Consider the following 23117-nt stretch of genomic DNA (forward strand, 5'->3'; position numbering starts at 1 on the left):
CTCCGGGTGCACCGGTTTCCTCTCACGTTCCAAAGATGTGCAAGTTTGTAGGTTAATTGGTTTCTGTAAACTGCCTTTGGTGCATAGGATGTGAAACTGGGACAACAGTGTATGGGTGATTGTCCGTCAGCAAAGACTGGGTGAGCTGAAGGGCCTGTGTCCACACTGTATCTCTAAACTAAAATTGCCAAAGCTCAAATTTTACTCTTTATCTTTACATTTAGCAGCTGAAAAATCTAACCTAGGCTCCATCTTCCCTGGGAATATTGCATAAAAGTACTAACATTTGCAGATTATTTATTATAGTTTAGGCCTACAATTCTCATGTACACTTCCCTTAAGCATGATCTTTTAGCTTATTGCTGCATACAAGAATTGGGCAACATGTTACTTTTCCGACCCCACACAAATCCGAGTAAAGATGCAATTTCGCAACATACAAGCAGACATCACCCTGCAATGAAAAATGATTACAGGGACATTCATTATGAAGCTGCCAAGATGTACATTATTTCAATGAGTTCCATAACTGAATTGCAAGTTTTTAAGTTAAGCTTTTCATTCATAGGTAGGCATAAAAGTTGTCAATACAAGGCTATTTTAAAGACTGACTTAAAGATATGGTGTGACAATTTAAAGTATTCATATGTCCATCTTGCCAACAACTTACCGTGAACAGAAAATTCTTTTCTAAATTGAAAGCTCTCATCAATCATTTTCAAAGTATCATCCACATTGTAATGTCTCCATTGCAAATAGCTCTCAATCCACGCATTATCTTGCTTTAGTCTTTCAACATCTCGAGAATCATATTTCTCAACCTTATCTACAGAAAAATAAATTTATATTAGTAATCTGAAAAACTTATCCTGTACATAATTAAAATTGGTTTTCAAATCATAAGTATCTGTATTTTTAACTAAATGGGTCTGCTCAAATATAAAGGCGGTTAAGCTTTACAGCCTTACTTCCAATGCAAACTGTGGGAATCCTCAGTTCATCGTGAACACCTCCAGAGAAATGGTCTGACCCGCTAAGTTACTCCAGCTTTATGTCTATTCTAAGTGAATCTCAAATGTCTATAAACCCAAGTCATGAGTCAAGGAGATTAAAAAATGTGGACACTGGAATGGATACTGACCTCCCCACAATCAAAGGGGATCTATAGGAAGCACTGTCTTAAAGAGCCAGCCCACTTTATTAAGAACACGCATCACCCTGGCCATGCTCTCATTTCACTTCTACCATCGGGAAGGTATAGGAATCTGAAAACCATGGCCACCGGATTTGTGAACAGTTTTTCCCCCAGCAACCATCAGGCTCTTGAACACTACAAACAGAAACTAAATCCAAACTGTGAACTGTCTTGGTTGTACTAAAAATCTCAGGCTCTTTGCATTAATATTGGGCCTTTAAATGTATTGATTTTTTGTGTATAATGTTATCTATGAGTATTGCGTTTGCATGCCTGTTATGCTGCTGCAAGTAAGAATTTAATTGTTCTATTTTGGTATAGATTTGACTTTCGTAAAACGTAATCACGTGACTTTTAGTACCTGTCAAAATGGTGCAGGTTTCGACTGGATAAATAAAGCATACTGCAAGAGTTCTGGCATTAGATGTGACAGAAAGCAAATACAACAATGACAAACAAGAAGTACGCTTTATAAAAATGAACCGATGTGATATTGGTATTGCTCAATTTTTGTGTTTAATTTTGAACTTTAGTCTTTGACTTAACAATTTCATCCAAACGATAATCAAACCAAGGTGAATATTTTCAGACACCTAAAAAGAATTGGTGGCATTTTAGAACTACTTGAGAACTGTGTTCATTCTAATTTTTCATTAAAAAGATTAATCGGCAATACATTAGGTAGAAGTCATTAAAAGTAATTGGAATAATATTAAAGAACAAGATTTTGAAATCATTAAAAAAGGCACATCTGTGAGAATACTCAAATTTCAATCTCACTCAAGTCAATACGATTTATTATCTCCTGGGGCAGAGCTGCTGCCTTGCAGCTCCAGAGACCCAGGTTTGATCCTGACTATGGGTGCTGTGTTTACGGACTTTGTATGTTCTCCCCGTGACTTCGTGGGTTCTCCCCGAGGGCTCAGGGTTCCTCCCACTCTCCAAAAAGACATGCAGGTTTGTAGGTTAATTGGCTTTGGTAAAAATAGTATATTGTCCCTAGTGTGTAGGATAGTATTGGCGTACGGGGTGGGATGATCGCCGTCAGCACGAACTTGGTGGACCGAATGGCCTGTTCCGCACTGTATCTCTAAACTAAACCACACCAATCTACCAATCCTTTTATATCTCCTATAGCTAGATTATAATGAACCTTTAAAATCTCAAATACATTTCACATAACTTTATACAAATTTTAAAATGCCAACCAAATCATTGCTTGACCTTCTATAAAGGTGAATGTACTATTTACCATTAATATCTAGGAAATTGGTAATCGGAGAAAGAGGTAATCCTGACATTGGGTGCTGTCTATGTGGAGTTTGCATGTTCTCCCCGTGACCGCTTGGGTTTCTTCTGGGTGCTCCCATATCCTCACACATCCCCAAAGAGTAGTTGTCATCTACTTCCTTAGAAGATTGAGAAAATTCAGTATGTCAACAAATACTCTCTCTTGAATTCCTTCATTCCAGAGATGCTGTTTATCCCGCTGAGTTACTCCAGTTTGTTGTGTCTATTTTCAGTTTAAACCAACATCTACAGTTCCTTCCTACACAATACTCTCTTGGACTTCTACAGGTGTACACTAGATGGCATATTGACTGGTTGTATCACCTCCTGTTTGGGCAACTCAAAACTCCCAGGAACTAAGAAGATTTCAAAATGTGGTGAACACTGCCCAGTCTACCATGGGTACTCACCTCCCCACCATCGAAGGGATCTACAAGAATAGACAATAGGTGCAGGAGTCAGCACCGCCATTCAATGTGATCATGGCTGATCATCCCCAATCAGTTCCTGCCTTCCCCCCCATATCCCCTGACTCTGCTATTTTTAGGAGCCCTTACCTAGCTCTCTCTTAAAAGCATCCAGAGAACCTGCTTCCACCGCCCTCTGAGGCAGTGAATTCTACAGACTCACCACTCTCTGTGAGTAAAAGTGTTTCCTCGTCTCCATTCTAAATGACTTCTTATTCTGAAACTGTGGCCCCTGGTTCTGGACTCCCCCAACATCGGGAACATGTTTCCTTCCTCTAACGTGTCCAAGCCCTTAACAATCTTATATGTTTCATTAATATATCCCCTCATCCTTCTAAACTCCAGAGTGTACAAGCCCAGCTGCTCCATTCTCTCAGCATATGACAGTCTCGCCATCCCGGGAATTAACCTTGCAAACCTACGCTGCACTCCCTCAATAGCAAGAATGTCCTTCCTCAAATTAGGGGATCAAAACTGCACACAATACTCCAGGTGTGGTCACTAGGGCTCTGTATCTGTAGGGCTCTGTAGGGCTTTGAATCACTGCCTCAAAAGGGCAGCCGGCATCAGAGACCCACACCACCCTGGTTACTCCCATTTCACTTCTGCCATTGGTAAAAAAGGTACAGGAGTCTGAAAATTAACATCCAGGTTCATGAGCAGCTTCTTCCATACAATCATCAGGCTATTAAACACTACAACTGCCAAATAGGCTACAAACTACATAGATTTGGGATAATTATTTTTGACTTTGCCCACCATTATCTATTATCTGTTTTTACATACACTTATTTTTTTGTTGTTTATAATGGGCTTTACAGAGTAATCCTGTCATGCTGTTAAAAGTAAGAAATTCATTGGTCTGTTTCGGGACGCATTAGAATAAAACACTCCAGACTCTTAACAAGGATATATTTGTAAAGTAAGATGCCAGGGTTGCTGTGGGTATAAATAATGGTTGATGAGTTAATGGTGGCAATTAAGAGCTTGATAATGCATACAATGGAGTGTAAAATATTGCAAAATGTAGTGCTATCAAACATGGCCAGTCAGCCAGCAGGATGACTAGCCTCAGATATGGCCAGTTCTGATACACAAAGAGATTTGCTAGCAAGTTGTCAGAAGTTGTAAAACTCAAGAGTCCAAAAGGTTACAATATGCACAAATGGAAGACGAGGTGCATTGGACCTTGGTGAAACAATGCAGAAGGGCAGTCGCAACAATGAAGTGGTAGTGAGATACATCGAACAGTACAACAAAATAACAGGCTCTTCGGCCCACAACATCCTTGCCGAACATGTTGCCGAGACCATCTCATTTATCCGAGCATAATATATATCCTTCATTCCCTGCCTATCCAAAAGCTTCTTAAACACCACTATCATATCTGCCTCAATCACCAACCTTGGAAGAGCATTCCAGGCACTCACCACCCTCTGTGTAAAAATGTTGTCCCACACATCTCAATTAAACTTTCTTCACAAAGCTATGCCATCCAGTATGTTTCTAACCTGTGAAAAAGGTTCTGACTGTCTACCATATCCATGACTTGCATGTTATATTTCTCACTCCAATACTAAATAAAAAAGCATATTATTTGAAAAGGAATTAGATCATTACATTTGAAGCTTTTAAACTTCCTTAATCCAACCCTGAGTTTCGATGGGCTCCTAGTGTTACACTGCAAAGTTTCTTTCCACGTATACTGCTTGACGTACTGGGTGTTTCTAGCACTTCTTGTTTTTTTTTCTGGATTTCAAGCATATGTGTTTTTTTATGCCTATTAATGCAGTTTGGGAAAAAAACTATTCTCACGTTTGATTATAAATAATTAAAAGGACAGAATTAACTAGATGTATACAAAAGTCTCCTTTTAGAACTGACATTTCACTCTCCATCCAATACAAGAGGCAAGATGACATTTCCAAACATAATATTTGAAAAGGAACTAGAGCATTAATATTTGATCTGTAAACTTCCCCAAAAGCTGAAAATGTTTAATGAGGCAAACATTGGTAGTTCAGCCCTTCCCCACCACAAAAATCATCATCTGTAGCTCTCCAACTGTTGCATGTAATCGTTCCGGGTGCAGTTAGCCACTGGCCCCTCACAATGCTCCTCTTCCAGCTTTCCCACCCCGCCCCTGCTCCACAATCAGTGTGAAGACGAGTCCTGACCTAAAACGTCACTTATCCTTGACCTGCAGAGATACTGCCAAACCCGCTGAGTTGCTCAAGCATTTGTGCAATTGTTTTGTACAATCTAATTTCTTTACAAATCTAATTGAGTTTTTTTGAAGAGCTAACCAAAAGGTTAATGAGGGCAAGGCTATATGAATTTCAGCAAGGCATTTGATGGTTCCACACAGTAGGTTTCTCTTAAAAGTAAGATTGCATTGAATCCAAGGAGAAGTAATCGACTGGATGAGAACTGGCTTCATAAAAGGAAGCAGAGGGCTATGATGGAAGGTTGTTTTTCAGACTGGATGCCTGCGAGTGGTGTGTGCCTCAGGGATCAGTGCTGGGCCCATTCCTGTTTGTTCCTTATATCAACAATTTGGATGAGAATGTAGTATGTAAAAGAATATGTGTGTTATGATTGTGTTTATAATTTGTTTGGTTGTTTTGTTGTTTGTCTTTTGCACAAAAGTCCGCGAGCATTGCCACTTTCATTTCACTGCACATCTCGTATGTGTATGTGACAAATAAACTTGACTTGACTAGAAGGCATGGTAAACTTGACTTGACTAGAAGGCATGGTTTATAATTTTGCACCAAAGTGGTTGGTATTATAGAGTGTGAAGATGGTTATCAACAACTACAGCAGGATCTAGGGCAAGTGGGCCGACGAATTGTTAATGGAATTGAATACAGGCAAGTGTGTGGTATTGCAATTTGGAAAGTCAAACCAGAACAGGGCCATCACACTGAAGGATCTAGGAGTGCAGGTATATAGTTATTTGTAACTTTGTCAGCGTGTAGGTGGCGGCTATTTGTATACATTGTGTATGCAAGCAAAGAATCTCACTCTGCTCAGTTACAAGTGACAATAAAGTATTCCTATTCCTTCCTTCAAAGTCGTGTCACAGGTAAACAGGGTGGTCAAGAAGATGTTTAGCCTTCATCAGTCAGAGTATCGAGTATGAAGGTTGGGCAAACTAGGTGCATAGGATGATAGGTGAACCTATAGAGGTATACAAGATCATGAGGAGAAAACAGGGCAAACACACAGCGTATTTACCCAGAGTGGGGGAATGTGGGACATAGGTTTAAGATGAGAGAGGAAATATTTAATAAGAACCCGAGGGGCAATTTTTTCAGATGGCGGTGGGTATATGGAATGAGGTAGTTGACTACAACAACATTAAAAAAAACATTTGGCTATGTACATGGATAGGATAGGTTGAGGGATATGGGACAAACAAAAGGCAGGCGAGATTAGTGTGGATGGGCAAGTTGGTCATCATGAGGAATTTGGGCCAAAGATAGACACAAAATGCTGTGTAACTTAGCGGGACAGGCAGCGTCTCTGGAGAGAAGGAATGGGTGATGTTTCAGGTCCGGACCATTCTTCAGACGAAGGGGATCTGTTTACGTGCTCTATCACTCCATAGCTTTATCTACAGTTTCTTGTACCCACATCTACCGCTTATGCTTCTCTCCCGACCCACCCCTGCTCACCTTGAATCGTCCTAGCCACCCAGCCAAACAACTCTCACTTGCTCCCCTCCACCACTCAACACAGTACACACAAGGACGGAGTTTCAGGTGAAGTGAATTGCAAAGGCGAGCACAATGCCGCCCTGGCATAGCCGGTGTTCGGGAGTTTAAGCGACGGGGAGGACGGGAGGTACTGGTTCTTCCCCCCGGTAACGCGGCTGGCGCCATACCTTGCAAGTGCTCGCTTGTGAAGCGCTGCCTCGTCTCGCTTACCAGCTTCTCTTTGTCCTGGAAAACAGGAGAGCGGTTACAGTGTGAACAAGATTATCTTATCTGTTGTCAGTATATCTGCAGCAACCCCTTCGCCCTCACCGAGCGGGCGGATCGGCCACGGAGCAGAGCGCTTCTTACCGGCAGCTGCTCGGCAGCCATCACAGGACTCGCCGTCACCGTCGCCGGCCCCGTCACGTGACCGGCCGGCCTGACCTCTCACCCCGCGACTGCGCGGCGCCGGCGCTTCCAGAAACTTCGGCCACTCCGCCAACCGGCGACGGAAAAGTGCGTTTGTCACCGTTTCCTTCAAGTGACCGACTCCGCCCTCACTCCAGCCGGCTACGGGCACAGAGGCAAGTGCAGGCAGGCGGGTACAGGGTCAGGCAAGTGATGGGGACAATGATTAGGGACAGGATAGGAGTAACTCTGCAGGACAGGCAGCATCTCTCTGGAGAGAAGGGATGGGCGCCCCATCGAAGGGTCTCTCCAGAGATGCTGCCTGGCCCGCTGAGTTGCTCCAGCATTTTGAGTCTACCTTCGATTTAAACCAGCATCTGCAGTTCCTTCCTACACAGGATAGATCTGATCTTGTGATGGAGGCCGCCGGCGTCAGGTACAGGGCCAGTGATAGAAGACACCAGGTACAGGGTAGGAGGGGTGATGGAGGTCACCAGGTACAGAATCAGTGATAGAGGACTCCAGGTACAGTGTCAGTGATAGAGGACACCAGGTACAGGGTTAGTAATAGAGGACATCAGGTACAGGGTAGGAGGGGTGATGGAGGCCACCAGGTACAAGGTTGGGGTGATGGAGGATATTGGGTACAGGGTCTGGGGACCGAGAGGGGACGCTATGTACAGTTGAGGCGGTGATGTAGGATGCAAGGTACAGGGTCAGTGATGGAGGACGTCAAGTCAAGTCACATTTATTTATATGGCACATTTAAAAAACCACTGTCGTTGGCCAAAGTGCTTTACATTTGTTATAAGAATAGCACAACAAAACAAACTACATACATATATGCATGTAGCCCTCACTCAGAGGACGTCAGGAAAGGCTTGGGAGTATAGATAAGTCTTTAGTCTTGACTTAAAAGAGTCGATGGAGGGGGCAGTTCTGATGGGAAAGGGGATGCTGTTCCACAGTCTAGGGGCTGCAACTGCAAAGGCGCGGTCGCCTTTGCATTTGCAGCCACCAGGTATAGGGTCAGTGACGGAGGACGCCATGTAAAGGATAAGGGGGCAGGCGCAAAATGCTGGATTAACTCGGTGGGTCAGGCAGCATCTCTGCAGAGAAGAAATAGGTGACATTTTGGGTCGAGACTTCTTCAGACTGAGATTCAAGGGAAAGGGAAACGGATATAGACGGCAATATAGAGAGATACAGAACAAATGAATGAAACATGCAAAACAAGTAACAATGATCAAGGAAAGGGTCCTTTGTTGGCTGTGGGATAGGCGATAACAAGTTATACAGACAATGGCAACATCACAGTGAGACTAGTACAACGACTTGGGTGAGATAGGTCCAGAGAGAGGTGATGCAAGGGTTACTTCAAAGGTTCATTTATTCGTCACACACCAATTGGCATAGTGAAATTCAAGTTGCCATTGCAGCACATTAATAAGAACACAACATAACATTATAAAGGAATTTAACATTAAACATAAAAACATCCCCCCACAATGGTTCCCACTGTGAGGGAAGGCACAAAGTCCAGTCCCCATCCCCTTGTCCACCCATAGTTTATCAATGTTACAAAATTTTGAGATTTAAAAAATCAAGTCTGTAATTTACCCCATCAGATAAAGCATAAAAATAAGTTTAATTTGACACCTAATTCACTTTCATATCTCAAGTATTTAAAAAGTTATGGCCATTTTCAAACTCGGAAATTAGCATCTTGTTCCCTATTGATTTTCTATGGACATAACAAAAAAGCTGTGATCGTGTGCTGTCAAAAGGCCATAACCTTCTTAAAAATTAAGAGAACTGAATGAAATTTTCAGTTATCGTAGATTGAACCATTCTGAAACAAACATAAAATAATCTAACTTGGATGACCTGAAATTAAAGCATATAATTAGTTAGTTACCCAAGTGTAGCTAATTTCCAACTTCAATTACTAGATCTAAACATCTATCCATTTCTTAATAAATGATTAACGTTTTTAAATAGCCCAAGTGTCCAAATAATATTCATAAATAATTCACAATAAAACATGATTTTAAAATCTCATTTACATTCATTTATAGGCCAAATGGAAGGAATTTAGTGTTCAATTGCAGTAAATTAAAGTCCATTTTAAATCAGCTTTCTAGTGGGTTCCTGTGAACGCGCTGGTTTAGAACGTTCACATTGCGCTGGATTTGTGCCCTCAAATGCCCAGCAAAATACTGCGGGATATAAAGAGCCCAAAATGAACTACTCGCTATAGAAAACTTTATATACAGGGTTCTTAAGAAGCCCCTTTTAATGTAAAAATAAGGTACATACCTTTAATTGTTTGCTTTATAAAACCCTGGGGCTGCGAGAGGTCGCGGGTTTAGAGAGTGATTTTTAAACTACTATAACTATTATACAAGGCCATAAAAACTAATAATACCTTTTGCGACGGGGGTCTTTCAGCGATTTTTCGTTAATGATTTACTAGGCTGAACATTTTCGATTGCAACAGCCTAGTAAAAATCGCGTTTTAAACCCGCCGCCTCAAAACAGCGCCAAAATCGCGCACACGGCCTGGGGCAGATTCTCAACGACGATTCAGGTAAGTTTTGCAACATACCTACATAGTTGGGCCTATTGAGGCCTCCGAAGATAGAGAAGTCAATATTCATACCCCTGGGTTGTAAACTGTCCAAGCGAAATATGAGGTGCTGTTTCTCCAGTTTGCGTTTGCCTCCCTCTGACAATGGAGGAGGCCTGGAGGACGCCAGATACAGGGTCAGAGGGCAGAGAGGGGTCGTGGGAGACAGTGTTAGGGGTTGATAGAGGACGCCGAGTACATCTGGTAGATTGTGCAGTGTCAAACCATGGTCGCCTGGTACAAGCATGGGAGGAATGAGGTTATAAAGACGGTGGGGTTGCCAGATATAGGATCAAAGGGCATAGCAGATCAGCTGGGTACTGGATTGGTTGCAAGTGGGGTGCAGAGTCAGAGTGCAGCTTTGGTCGCTAAGTACAGAGTCAGTAGGTGGGCAGGTACAGTCTGGCAGCATACAGAGTCGTTGGGTTCAAGGTCAGATGAGAGTTGTGTGGTGAAGGATCAGGGAGCTGCCAGGTGCAAGACCAAAGGGCAGATGGGGTCACCACGTACAGGGTCAGGCATCACTGTGCTACAGCTGCCCACACATGATGGGACTTCATTTAGTTTTAAATCATTTTTCTGTGGTGGATGTATATAAATTCTCACTTTCACAGTTTGGAAATGATGTTAAAAAATGGCCATCCTGCTTATTGAAAATTATATCTCATCATGTTGCTGAAATGATTGTTCCTGTGCTTCAGAAACAGTGTGCTACATCTGCTGAGCAAGATCCTAAGATGATGATTGGTTGCGCCTGCTGATTTGAGGTCCGAAATATCCAGGATAGAATACCATATTGTCCAGTGAAGAGCAGTTCCAGCATAATAAATGTGGTGTGTTGGAAGGAACTGCAGAAGGTAGACAAAAATACTGGAGAAACTCAGCGGGTGAGGCAGCATTTCTGGAGATAAGGAACAGGTGATGTTTCGGGTCGAGACCATTCGTCAGACTGGGTGGAATAAATGTGGTGTTTCCTGTCCATTGAGCAATCCACCACATAGTTGGAGATGGTGCATGTAGTTTCAACTAAAGAAATATTATTGAGAACAATGTGACATCAAAGCTGAACTTGCTGTATAAGACACGTCTAAAATATTTCAGAGTGAACTTGAAATTGAATTGTGCTGCAACAACATCATTTAAGAACTTGTTTTCATCATTCCAGTTCAAACTTTTAATCTCAAATCAAGTTCTTGTTAAGTATAATAAAAAGTCAACTCTTTGAAATGGAGCTGGAATCCATTCAAAAGAATATGAATGTAACAACATTAAATGGAGAGATGATTACCTTTATTATGTCCAAGAAAAAGCACCAGAGTGGGAAAAGCGTTACCGTGCTGCAGTTCCAAAGGATGATGTTTGATTCAGAATCGGGGAACTTCATGAAGAAATTTGCAGGGACATACATCACTAATCGAAAAAGTTCATCTTCACAAATTATTGCCTGCAGTTGTGCGATTGATTCAAGAACAGGACAAAATTGCCCATGTATCTTGCTGAAGATGCACAAAAAACATTCTAAATTTGGATATATTTTACTTCTACTACATAATTCAAATGAAATTGAGCATCATTTGGACTTTGAACTGGATTACGAAATAAAAGAGAAGTTGACCCTCTTGACTGGGCCCAGTGTTTACTGGAATTGTGGCAATCACATTTTACACATATCTCTTCAAACAAATGGTATTTTGAACATTCCAATTTCATGTACTGCAGTTATATGGATTGGAGAGATTTCTGATGGAGATGTTGTTACACTAGGAGCAAGGAAAGCAGCTGGACCTGTAAATAATTATGATTCTGCAGTTACTAAAGCTGATAAACAGATCTGGGGTAGTGAATTCGTCACATATTCCATAAAAAAGAAAACCATGTGCAGTCATCATTTGATTCCAAATGCTTACAGCACAGTAGTTACACATATATTAATTTGCACTCGTAATGATACAGACAGTCAGTTAAAGACAACAGTTATAGCAATCACATGCAAACATCAACTGGTTATGTTTGAAAATTGTCACCCCATGAATGTCTGCCAGCTTCCTTTTGAAGATGCCTGTGAAATTAAAATGGTCGCAACTGGCAGAGAGAATCATCTCTTCCTTGTAACTTCAGGAGCTGGAACTGTTTGTGCTGTCTCAAAGGAAAATTGGCAGGTACAGTTACAATGATCATCTTTATTTTTCATCTCCAACAAGTCCGCCACCCCTATCTCTCATTGACAGACTTAAACAAACACAGTAAAAGCTTTTGTTATTGACATTTTTTATTTTCAAAATGTTTAGAAATTTAAATTGCTCCAATAGGTATGAAAATGAAGTATCATTGGTCTCTGCTGAATTAAGGTGTCTGAAGCAACATTAGTGTTATACCTCTAACATGGAAAATAGCTGTAGAGGTTCAGGGAAGCATTAATAAATAAAAAATGATAATCTGCGCCTTGATTATAGGATGAATAGAAGTGATTTCAAAGAGTTTCCTAAACGGAAAGATATAGCTACAAGTTTTATGGAGGGGATTCCAATGCTTGGCTTTTTGGCAGCTTTAAATTTGAGATTGCCTACATTTTTAATTAGCTTCTCTAGAAGACCACTATTAAAGGAACGGAAGTTCATAGTACGTGGAAAATAAAGGGCAAAGGCATGGATGGATTTGAAAGCAAAGGATTAGATGTTAAATTAAATAAGTTGCATAATTGAGCATCAAATTAGGTCAGTAACAAAGTTTTAATGGAGACATCAAACCTAATGAGAGTTTTGGATGTTCATAGGAATAGTCAAGGGTGGAGCAAGGATTAGGGTTTCTGGCAGAGTCTGACAACTTTACTGAAGTAGAAATAGGTAGTCTTGCTTATGGTAGAGCAATAAGATCTGAATTCAGGTTGGCGTAGTAGTAAAGCTACTGATTTATAGCTCTAGAGCCCCAGTTTGATCTTGACTATGGGTGCATGTGCACGTTCTCCCTGTGAAAATGTAGGTTTTCTCCAGGTGTTCCAGTTTCCTCCCATATTCCATTGACGTGAAGGTTTGTAGTTTAATTGGCTTCTGTAAATTGTCCCTAGTGTGCAGGATCGAACTAGTATACAGGTGATTGTTGGTTGGTGCAGACTCTGTGGGCCGAAGGGTCTGTTTCCACGCTGTAGCTCCAAACTCGTAAACTCATTTTCAAAGTTATAGACTGAGTGAGAATGAGGCATTGCAGTTCATCAGTGGTACAAACAGAAGTTGTTATTGACTTGAATAAATGCTGCTTCATTATCATGGTAAGAGTAGAAATCTGATAACATTAAAATAATGTACTTTTTTTTACGCTGTACCATCTTCTATTTAACTGCTTTAGTACATCAGCAATTTAAAAGCTATCAATGGAAATAAATCATTCCTGTGTATCGGATTTCTTCTGCATATAAATTCTTTTCCTGATTTTAATTGAATCCATTTGTGGAAACAATATTTTACTATCTTTTATATGTAAAAGAGAAAAAAACTGCCTGAAATATCCAACCAGTTGTGGGAAGTGCATAGCCAGGAGCCATCAGTTAAAAAAATGAAAATATTTGTATGTTGATCTAAACATAGAACATACAACATTGAACAGTATAGCGCAGGAACAGGTCCTGTGGCCCACAATGCCTGTGCCAAACATGATGCCAAGACCAACTTAACTGCCTGCATATAATCCATATCCCTCCATTACCTGTATATCCATGTCATAGAGTGATGTAGTGTGGAAACGGTCCCATGCCCGCCAACATGTCCCAGCTGCAGTAGTCCCACCTGCCCCACGTTTGGTCCATATCCCTCCAAACCTGTCCAATCCATGTACTTGTCTAACTATTTCTTAAATGCTGGGATAGTCCCTGCCTCAACTACCTCCTTGGGCAGCTTATTCCATTCACCAACTGTGTGAAAAAGGTACCTCTCAGATTCCTTTTTTTTTTTTGTTTATTTTATTAGAAGTTAATACAGTACAAAACAGTACAGTGGAACCTGATTTTAGGTGCCAACTATGTAATACCGTAATCCATTCTATGTACAACCTCTAGTTTTATGTTATGAGAAGGAAGTAAGCAAGACAAGAAAAATAAAACAATAGAAAGAGGAAAAAGTGGAAAAGTAGATGGTAGAGAGTAGAAAAACGTGAAGTGTGTATATAAAAAATGAAAAAGAAAGAGAGAAAGTGGAAAGTAAAAATAGAAGAGAAGGCCCCTTAAAAGAGAATTTTTCAAATCTGTATTCGGAGATGTAGATCTATATCCGCGTCATGAACTGAAATCAGCAATCTTTACGGTACCGCTGCATCACATGATTCCAAAAAGTCGATGAAAGGAGACCAACTCCTTAAGAATTGGTCATATTTATCTATTAGTCGGAGTCTCATTTCTTCAAGGCGTGCTATGTCCATCATAATCCTAATCCACATTTTAACAGTTGGTATGGTTGTATTTTTCCAAAATTTAAGTATCAATTTCTTTCCAATTATTAACCCATAATTAAAAAAAACATTTTGGTCTTTATTTAAATTGGTATCTTCTCCTATTATTCCAAATATAATCCATTCCGTTTTGGGTTCTAGTCTTGACTTGAAAAACTTTGTAAATATATCAAATATATCACTCCAAAATTTATTCAACTTTGTGCATCCTACAAATGAATGTGTTATATTAGCGTTTTGAAACAAACATTTATCGCATCTGGGAGAGATGTTTGGATAAAATTTATTCAACCTCGTTTTTGAATAATATAGTCTATGTAATAATTTGAATTGAATTAAATTACGTCTTGCATTAATAGAACAGTTATGTGTATTCATCAAATACTTTCTCCATCTATCCTTCGAGATCTTTATCATTAGCTCATGTTCCCAATCTTCCCTTAGTGCTTCTGTTGAGGGTGATTCTCTATTTAATATATTATTATAAAAGTATGATATTAATTTTTGTGAATCAGCCTTAATATTCATTGCTTCTTCTAAAGGGTCTAAAAATATAGTTTGAAATTTATGTGTATATTTCTTCATAAAGTCACATACCTGTATATATTTAAAATATTGATTATCCTTCAATTTAAATTTTAATTTTAATTGTTGAAATGATAACAGTTTGCCCACTTCATACATATCCCTTACTTTCCTAATCCGCAGTCTATCCCATTGTTGATATGTGTTGTCGATGAGAGAAGGTTTGAATGCGGGGTTGTTCAATAGTGGGGTTAGTACTGATAAATTATTTAATTTCAAGGATACTTTTATTTGTTTCCAAATTCTTATTATATTGTGAATAATTGGGTTTTTCTTATATATTATACTATTCAATTTTATCGGTGAGAGCAGGATCGTTCCTATATCGTGCGGATAGCACTCCTCTTTCTCCATTCTTATCCACTCTCCAACTGCTGAGTGGAACTATCCAGCCAGTACATTATGTTCTTAATATGCACTGCCCAGTAGTAATAAATAAAGTTAGGTAATGATAAACCCCCAACTTCTTTAGATTTGCACAAATGCTTTCGTTGAATTCTATGTGTTCTGTAGTCCCATATAAAATTAGTGATAATGGAATCTAGTTTTTTGAAAAAATATTTTGGAATATATATTGGGATCGCTTGAAACAAATATATTAATTGTGGTAAGAAAGTCATTTTTATAGCGTTAATTCTACCTATCAATGAGAGCGGAAGCGTTTTCCAAAATTTAATCGTATCATTCAGTTTATTTAATAGTGGTATAAAATTGGCACTAAATAATGATTTGTGTCTTCTCGTAATGTGAATACCCAGATACTTGAATTTTTCTGTTGCAATTTTGAAGGGGAATTTTAGTAAGTGTCTCGAATCCTGTGGTTTTAAAGACATAATTTCGCTTTTATTCCAATTTATTCTATATCCTGAAAAAGAGCCGAATTCCTCAATTAGTGTTAATATGGTGGGTATACTCGTTTGTGTATTAGTAATATATAAAAGGATATCATCGGCATATAATGAAATTTTATTCTTTGAGTCCTTAGTGTTATATCCGTGAATATTCGGTTGATTTCTAATCCTTTCGGCCAGCGGTTCTATCATAAGGGCAAATAGCAATGGTGATAAGGCACACCCTTGCCTATTACCCCTTGATAAGTAAAATTTTGGAACCTCTCAGATTCCTATTAAATCTTTTCCCTTTCACCTTAAAACTATGTATTCTTAACCTCGATTCACCTACTCCAGGCAAGAGTCTACATCCACCCGATATATTCCTCTTATGATTTTATACATCTCATCCTCCTGCGCTCCAAGGAATAGAGTCACAGCCTACTCAAACTCTCCCTATAGATCAGACCCTCTAGTCTTGGCAACATCCTCAAACATCTTCTCTGCGCCCTTTCCAGCTTGACAACATCCTTTCTATAGCATGATGTCTAGAACTGAACACAATATTTTAAATGCGGCCTCCCCAGCGTCTTATACAACTACACATGACCTCCCAACTTCTATACTCAATACTCTGACTGATGAAGGCCAATGTGCCAAAAGTCTTTTTGACCACCTGATCTACCTGCAACTCCACTTTCAAGGAAACATGCACCTGTACTCACAGATCCCTCTACTCTACAACTCTCCCGAGAACTCAACCATTCACTGAATAATTGTCTGAAGAAGAGTCCTGACCCGAAACGTCACCCATTCCTTCTCTCCAGAAATGCTGCCTGTCCCGCTGAGTTACTCCAGCATTTTGTGTCTACCCTCGATTTAAGCCAGCATCTGCAGTTCTTTCTGACACCCACCAGTCATTGTGTAGGTCCTGCCCATGTTAGACTTCCCAAAATCCAACATCTCACATTTCTCAGTATTAAATTCCATCAGCCATTCCTCAGCCCACCTGTCCAATCGATCAAGATCCTGACATTTTTCACAACCATCTTCACTATCTGCAAAACCACCATTACATGTCAGTAATTTCATAGCATATTTAAATGGCTTTTGTATCATCTGCAAACTAGCTAATCCTACCCTGTATGTTCTCACCCAAATCATTCATATACATGACACAGTAATGGGCCCAGCACCGAGAAGCAACCTTCTACTATCACCCACTGCTTCCTTCCATGAAGCCAATTTTCTATGCATTGAGCTATCTTTCCTTGGATCTGACGCCATCTAACCTTCTAGAGCAGCCTACCCTGCAGAACCTTGTGGAATGCTTTGCTGAAGTCCATATATACAACATCTGCAGCCCTGCCCTCATTGACTTTTTTGGTCAAGTCTTCAAAAATGTCAATCAGATTTGTGAAACATGACCTCCCACGTAAATACCTGTATATCCTATCCCTCAGAATACTCTAGTAACTTTCCAACTACAGATGTTAAGCTCACTGCTTATAGTTCCCAACATTTTCCATGTTCCCCTTCTTGAATAAAGACGCAGCTTTTGCCACCCTCCAGTCTTCCGGCACCTCTCCTGTATTTAAAGGCGACTCGTAAATCTCAACCAGAGCTCCCGCAATTTCCTCCCTCTTTTCCCACAATGTCCTTGGGTATATCTGAACCCTGGAGAATTGTCCACCTTCATGCACGATAGTACCTTCAGCATTTCTTCGACCGTAACACTGTGTCTATCTAGATTATCTTAAATGCCACTATTGCATCTGCCTCCACCTGCCTACAGCATGTCCAGGCGCTCACCACTATCTGTTTAAAAATAACTTGCCCCACATATCTCCTTTGAACTTTTTCCCATTCACCTTAAAGCTATGCCCTCTAGTATTTGAGATTTGGTATTTTCATTTTGGTGAAAAAGGTCCTGTCTTGCCATTTATGACAATAAGTGTATTTTTGTGGCTTGATTGAAATTTCTCACCATAAATTTGACATGAATAATATATAATTTACTTATTGGTAGGTTGATATTTTTCATAGAATCAATATGATTATTTTATCATAGAATCAATAATGTGACATTAAAATCCAGATTCTGTTCAAATAACAATTTGATAATTGTAGATGTAACACATTTTTTCCATGATTCTAATGAAATATTTTTGTTTTAACACCATAAATTGTAGAGGTTCTTTCATTTTCTTTTGAATAATCTGGAATACCTAAAATCACATGTTAGGCTGCTATACTTAAAACAAAACATAGAATAAACTGAAACCTAAGATCAAAATGTGACTTGCTGTTGATGTTTTTGTCATATGGCCTTGCCTAGAAGGATTTTGTATTTTTATCTTGGCAATCGGAAAAAAGGAGTCAGCAGTTACATTATTAAAGGATTGTTTGTCATGCATTTCAAATAATGAAAGCGCAAGAGACAGATTGCACGGTAGTCAAAGTGCAAGAAATATTCATTAAATAGGCTGTGGGCCGAGCATCAAAAATGTGTCTAGAAATAGGATTTCGTGACCCAAGTCACCAAACTACATGAAATTTTCACATATTGTGTAAAAAACCTATATAAATCACTCCTGAAACTCGATATGAAGAAGACCTGCACATTTTTATTAAATTAGAGAAAAAACGAAAAAATGTTGGGAATTTTTTAGTCCAATCAAAGCGCGTTTAACATTGAGTTGTCTGCCAGTCAGCTAGCCTGAAACAATCACGCGCTTTGTTTCAGGCTAGCACACAAAATGGCTGAGGGGGCTTCACAGATGCCTGTTTTACTGGAGATTCCGATTAAAACTGGGTTTTTCCCGACCTGGTGCTGAATTATATTTGTTGGAGTGCAAGATGTTGTTAAAGAATCGTTCCTACGGTCGTTCTGTGTGTTTTTAAAAAAAATTCACCCAACAAGTTAATCGCTGGAATGATTTTAAAATCAGCTTCTGAAGCCGTCAATGCCAACAACTGGAGCTTCAGATGCTGAGGGGAGACCTGATAGAAGTATATACATTCTGAGAGGTATAGTTAGGGTAGACAGTTTGGATCTTTCTCCAAGGGTGGACATTTCAAACACTAGTTGGTGGAGCTTTAAGGTGGCAAAGGGACAAAGTTTAAAGGAGATATGTGGGGCAAAAAGTTTAGTACTTAGTACATGCCTGGCGGACGCTCCCGGGTGGTGGAGGAGGCAGATATGATTGTGGCGTTTAAGAGGCTTTTAGATGAGCACATAGATGTGTGGGGAATGGAGAGGTATGGATCATGCGTAGGCAGGTGAATTAGTATAGCTTGGCTTCATGTTTGGTACAGACAATGTGCGCTAAAGGGTCTGTTCATGTGCTATACTTTTCAGTGTTCTTTATATAAGTCACTGTAGATCCCATACCTTTTAATATTGTGGCTCAGCCTACCATGGAGGACTTTATCAAATGCCTTACTAAAATTCATATACACGACCTCCACTGCCCTAAACTCATCGATAACCTTCATCACCTCTTCAAAAATGCAGTCATTCACTGGACATAACCTATCCCAGACAAAGCCACGCTGACTGTCTCTAATTAGCCTTTTCTCTTCCAAATACGAGTAAATCCTATCCCAAAGAATCCTCTCCAATAACTTTGAAAGCAATGACAAGAAGCTCACCTGCCAATAAGTCAGTCATACAGAACGGAAACAGGCCCTTTGGCCCAAAGGACCTACTAGCCGAGATGCCCCATCTCAGGTCGCATTTGGCCCATATCCTTCTAAATCTTTTTTGTCCATGTACAAGTGCCAACATCTTTTAAATCATGTCAACAGCCTCCCCTGGCAGCTCCTTCCATGTACCCACCACCCTCTGAAAAAGAAACCCATCAAGTTTCTATTAAATCTTTCCCTTTTCACTTTAAATCTGCCCGCTTGTTCTTGCTTTCTCTTTCTGTTTGTAATTTCTAGGATTATATCTACTTCCCTTCTTAAACAAAGGAATAACTGACTGCTCTCCAGTCCTCTTGGGCCTTGCCTCTGACTAGAATAGATACAAAGATCTTCGTCAAGGCCCCTGCAATCCCCACCTTTCTCCTCTCTCAATTAGATCTTATCATGCCCTGGGGATTTATCCATTTTAATGCTCTTCAAGAACCCTAATACTACCTCCTCCTTGGGTCTCAAACCTCCCTAACATATTAGTATTATCCACACTGATTTCACTGTCCTCCACCTTCTCCTTAGTGGATACAGATAAAAAGTACTAATTTAGTACCTCATCCTCAGACACCAAGCACAAAACCCCTCCTTTATCCTTGTCCCTTGGTTACCCTCTAGTTTTTAATTTACATATAAAAACAAATTAGAATTTAATAACTTTGCAAGAACAGTAGAACTAGGTATTTGCATTGACAGTCAGATGTTTGCATTACCTGAACATTAGGATTTGATAAGTTCTGGTGATTGACAATTTTGAATAATTTCTGCAAATAACATTTTGCATTTGTCATTATCAAGTGTTCAAGGTTTATATAGTAGTACTTCTGATATATATTAAATTTTGACATGCATTTATTAACGTGATTTATTTTTATTCTACTTAGGTTGTTTCTGTTTGGCAAGATGTATGGTCAGTACAGTTGGATGACTTCTTAGGTGTAGGGACAGAGCAAATGTTGTTACTTTCTCGAGGAACTTACACTATTGAAGACTGTCTGAAGAATTTCATACTGACTGATCTTGGCGAATTTAACTACTCTGTAAGTTACAGCCTTTTATTTTAGAATGATGTTTTTTAATTTTCTGGTAAGTTTCCTGGGTCTTGACCGAGACACTACATTTAGAAAAAATAAGGCTTGTTTTGGCTGATAAATCAGACCGATTTTCCAAAATATGGTCTCCTTTCATTGAATTTCTTCAACAACAGAATGGTTGGACACAAATTTAAAACCGATGCTTGGGTTGGGTAGGGAAGGTTAGTGGGACATATCTCCGTTTTTTTTTTCTTTTTTTGTCTCTCACTTTTTTGGCAGTTCAGGGGTTTTTTCTTCTCTCTTTTTTGTATTTTTCTTCTCTCTTTTTTGTATTTTTCTTCTTTTTCTTCATTCTTTCCTTTTTACTTTTTTTTCCAATTCATTTATCACTTTATAAAATGTTAAAACTGAAGCTGTACGGAAATTGTATAAATGTTATGTCGATTGCTTTCTTCTTGTACAATTGCTTCTAATAAAATAAACATTAAAAAAAAGTTTCCTGGATCTTAAGCTGTCTCTTGGTCCCCTTCCCCTCATTCCCATATCATTTCCAAGTTAAATATCTGACATTTGCTAGAAACATAGAAAAAAAGGTGCAGGAATAGGCCATTCGGCCCTTCGAACCATTCAATATGATCATGGCTGATCATCCAAAATCAATACCCCGTTCCTGCTTTTTCCCAATATCTCTTGATTCCGTTATTCCTAAGAGCTAAATCTAACTCTCTCTTGAAAACATCCAGTGAATTGGCCTCCACTGCCTTCTGTGGCAGATAATTCCACAGATTCACAACTAGGTGAAAAAGCTTTTCCTCAGCTCAATCCTAAATGGCCCAACCCTTATTCTTAAACTGTAACTCATGGTTCTGGACTCCCACAACATCAGCAACATTGTTCCTGCATCTATCCTGTCCAAGCCCTTAAGAATTTTATATGATTCTATGAGATATCCTCTAATCCTTCTAAATTCCAGTGAATACAAGTCCAGTCGATCCATTCTTTCATCATATATCAGTCCCGGCCACCCCGGGAATTAACCTGGTGAACCCATGCTGCACTCCCTCAATAGCAAGAATGTCCTTCCTCAAATTAGGAGACCAAAACTGCACACAATACTCCAGATGTGGTCTCACCAGGGCCCTGTACAACTGCAACAGGACCTCCTTGCTCCTATACTCAAATCCTCTCGCTATGAAGGCCAACATGCCATTTGCCTTCTTCACTGCCTGCTGTACCTGCATGCCTACTTTCTGTGACTGATGTGCACCCGGGTCTCGTTGCACCTCCTCTTTTCCTAATCGGACACCATTCAGATAATAATCTGCCTTCTTGTTCTTGCCACCAAAGTGGATAACCTAATTATTAATTTATCCACATTATATTTAATCTTCCATGCATCTACCCACTCACCCAACCTGCCACCCAGCTTCGTGTCATCCGCGAACTTGGAACTGTCTAAATTTAATCCTCTCGTCTAAATCATTAATATATATTGTAAATTACTGGGGTCCCAGCACTTGGCATTGCAGCACTCCATTAATCACCGCCTGCCATTCTGATAATGACCTGCTAATTCCTACTCTTTGCTTCCTGTCTGCCAACCAGTTCTTTATCCATGTCAATACCCTACCCCCAATACCATGTACTCTAATTTTGCACACTAATCTCTTGTATGGGACCTTGTCAAAGGCTTTTTGAAAGTCCAGATACATTACATCCACTGGCTCTCCCTTATCCATTCTACTGATCTTAAACTAGTGTTCAATACTTTCTAATTCTTGGGAAATTAAAACCTACTTTATCTTCAACACATTGTAAACATTATTTATTTATGTAGAACTTTTAGTTAATGCAGTATTAACATACAAATCTGGACATTTCTCTTATGCTGCATTAGACCATTCATTCACTGCTTGCAGCAAAATCGACCCCAATATATTTTGAAAGTTCAAAAAGAACGAAATGTGGAAGTGCAAGAAACAAGGCCTGTGTTCTAAAAAGTGTTCAATTTGCACATCAATTCCACACTATGATGGTATCAATCCCAATTTTGGGGATTATTAATGAAGTAATCACACTAAAGGTGCAGACAGAGAATAGATGGGTGATCACCAAGAAAAGGAGGAGGAAAAGAGTTCAGGCATCCAATGCGGCAATTCACCTGCGAAACAGGTATACCCCTATGAATACTGTTGAGGGGGATGACCATTCGGGGAGCAGCAACAGCCAGGTCTGTGGCACGGGATCTGGCTCTATGGCACAGCAGGGTACGGTGCTGTCAGGCAGAGCGATATTGATAGGGGACTGTATGGTTAGGGGACAGACAGGAGATTCTGTGTCAGCAAACGGGGCTCCACGATGGTCTGTTGCCTCTCTGGTGCCAGGATGCAGATGGCTCGTAGCAGCTGCAAAACATTCTCAAGTGGAAGGGTGAACAGCCAGAAGTCATTGTGCACATTCGCACAAATGACATAGGTAGGAAAAGGGATGAGGTCCAGGGAGTGAATATAGGGAGTTAGGTAAAAGGTTAAAATATCGGACCACAAGGGTGGTGATCTCTGGAATGCCACATGCGAGTGAGGGTAGCAATTGGAGGATAGGGCAAATTAATGTGTAGCTGAGGAGTTGGTGCAGGGGACGGGGATTCAGATTTTTGGACTATTGAGATATCTTCCGTACAAGAGGAGTGGGCCACACTTAACTGGCGGAGCACCAACATCCTTGCAGGGAGGTGTGCTAGTGGTACTGGGGAGGGTTTAAACTAGAATGGCAGGTGAGTTAGAACCAGAGCGGCAGGTCGGAAAATTAAAGTGCTGATGGGAAAGTGGAGGTTACGGAAAGTAAG

At 40.0% G+C, this 23117-nt stretch overlaps 2 protein-coding genes across 4 annotated transcripts in view; one reads left to right on the forward strand and one right to left on the reverse strand.

Annotated features, from left to right (window-relative positions):
- mospd2 (motile sperm domain containing 2) overlaps positions 1–7209 on the reverse strand; it is a 63923-nt gene extending 56714 nt beyond the window's left edge. The window contains exons 1-3 of one of the 2 annotated variants that reach the window (XM_055644376.1): positions 7023–7208; positions 6842–6899; positions 671–826 (exon numbers count right to left, since the gene is read on the reverse strand). In XM_055644376.1, coding sequence (XP_055500351.1) covers positions 671–826; positions 6842–6899; positions 7023–7043 — 235 coding nt within the window. In that variant the 5' untranslated portion in view covers positions 7044–7208. Of the gene's footprint in view, positions 1–670; positions 827–6841; positions 6900–7022 lie in introns of both variants that reach the window. The other variant, XM_055644377.1, reaches the window with a different exon arrangement.
- fancb (FA complementation group B) overlaps positions 7053–23117 on the forward strand; it is a 48840-nt gene continuing 32775 nt past the window's right edge. Inside the window, exons 1-3 of one of the 2 annotated variants that reach the window (XM_055644375.1) lie at positions 7053–7169; positions 10392–11849; positions 20123–20278. In XM_055644375.1, coding sequence (XP_055500350.1) covers positions 10917–11849; positions 20123–20278 — 1089 coding nt within the window. In that variant the 5' untranslated portion in view covers positions 7053–7169; positions 10392–10916. Of the gene's footprint in view, positions 7170–9516; positions 9652–10391; positions 11850–20122; positions 20279–23117 lie in introns of those variants that run through there. The other variant, XM_055644374.1, reaches the window with a different exon arrangement.

Source organism: Leucoraja erinacea, chromosome 13 (genome assembly GCF_028641065.1).
Source record: "Leucoraja erinacea ecotype New England chromosome 13, Leri_hhj_1, whole genome shotgun sequence".
Lineage (NCBI taxonomy): Eukaryota > Metazoa > Chordata > Chondrichthyes > Rajiformes > Rajidae > Leucoraja > Leucoraja erinaceus.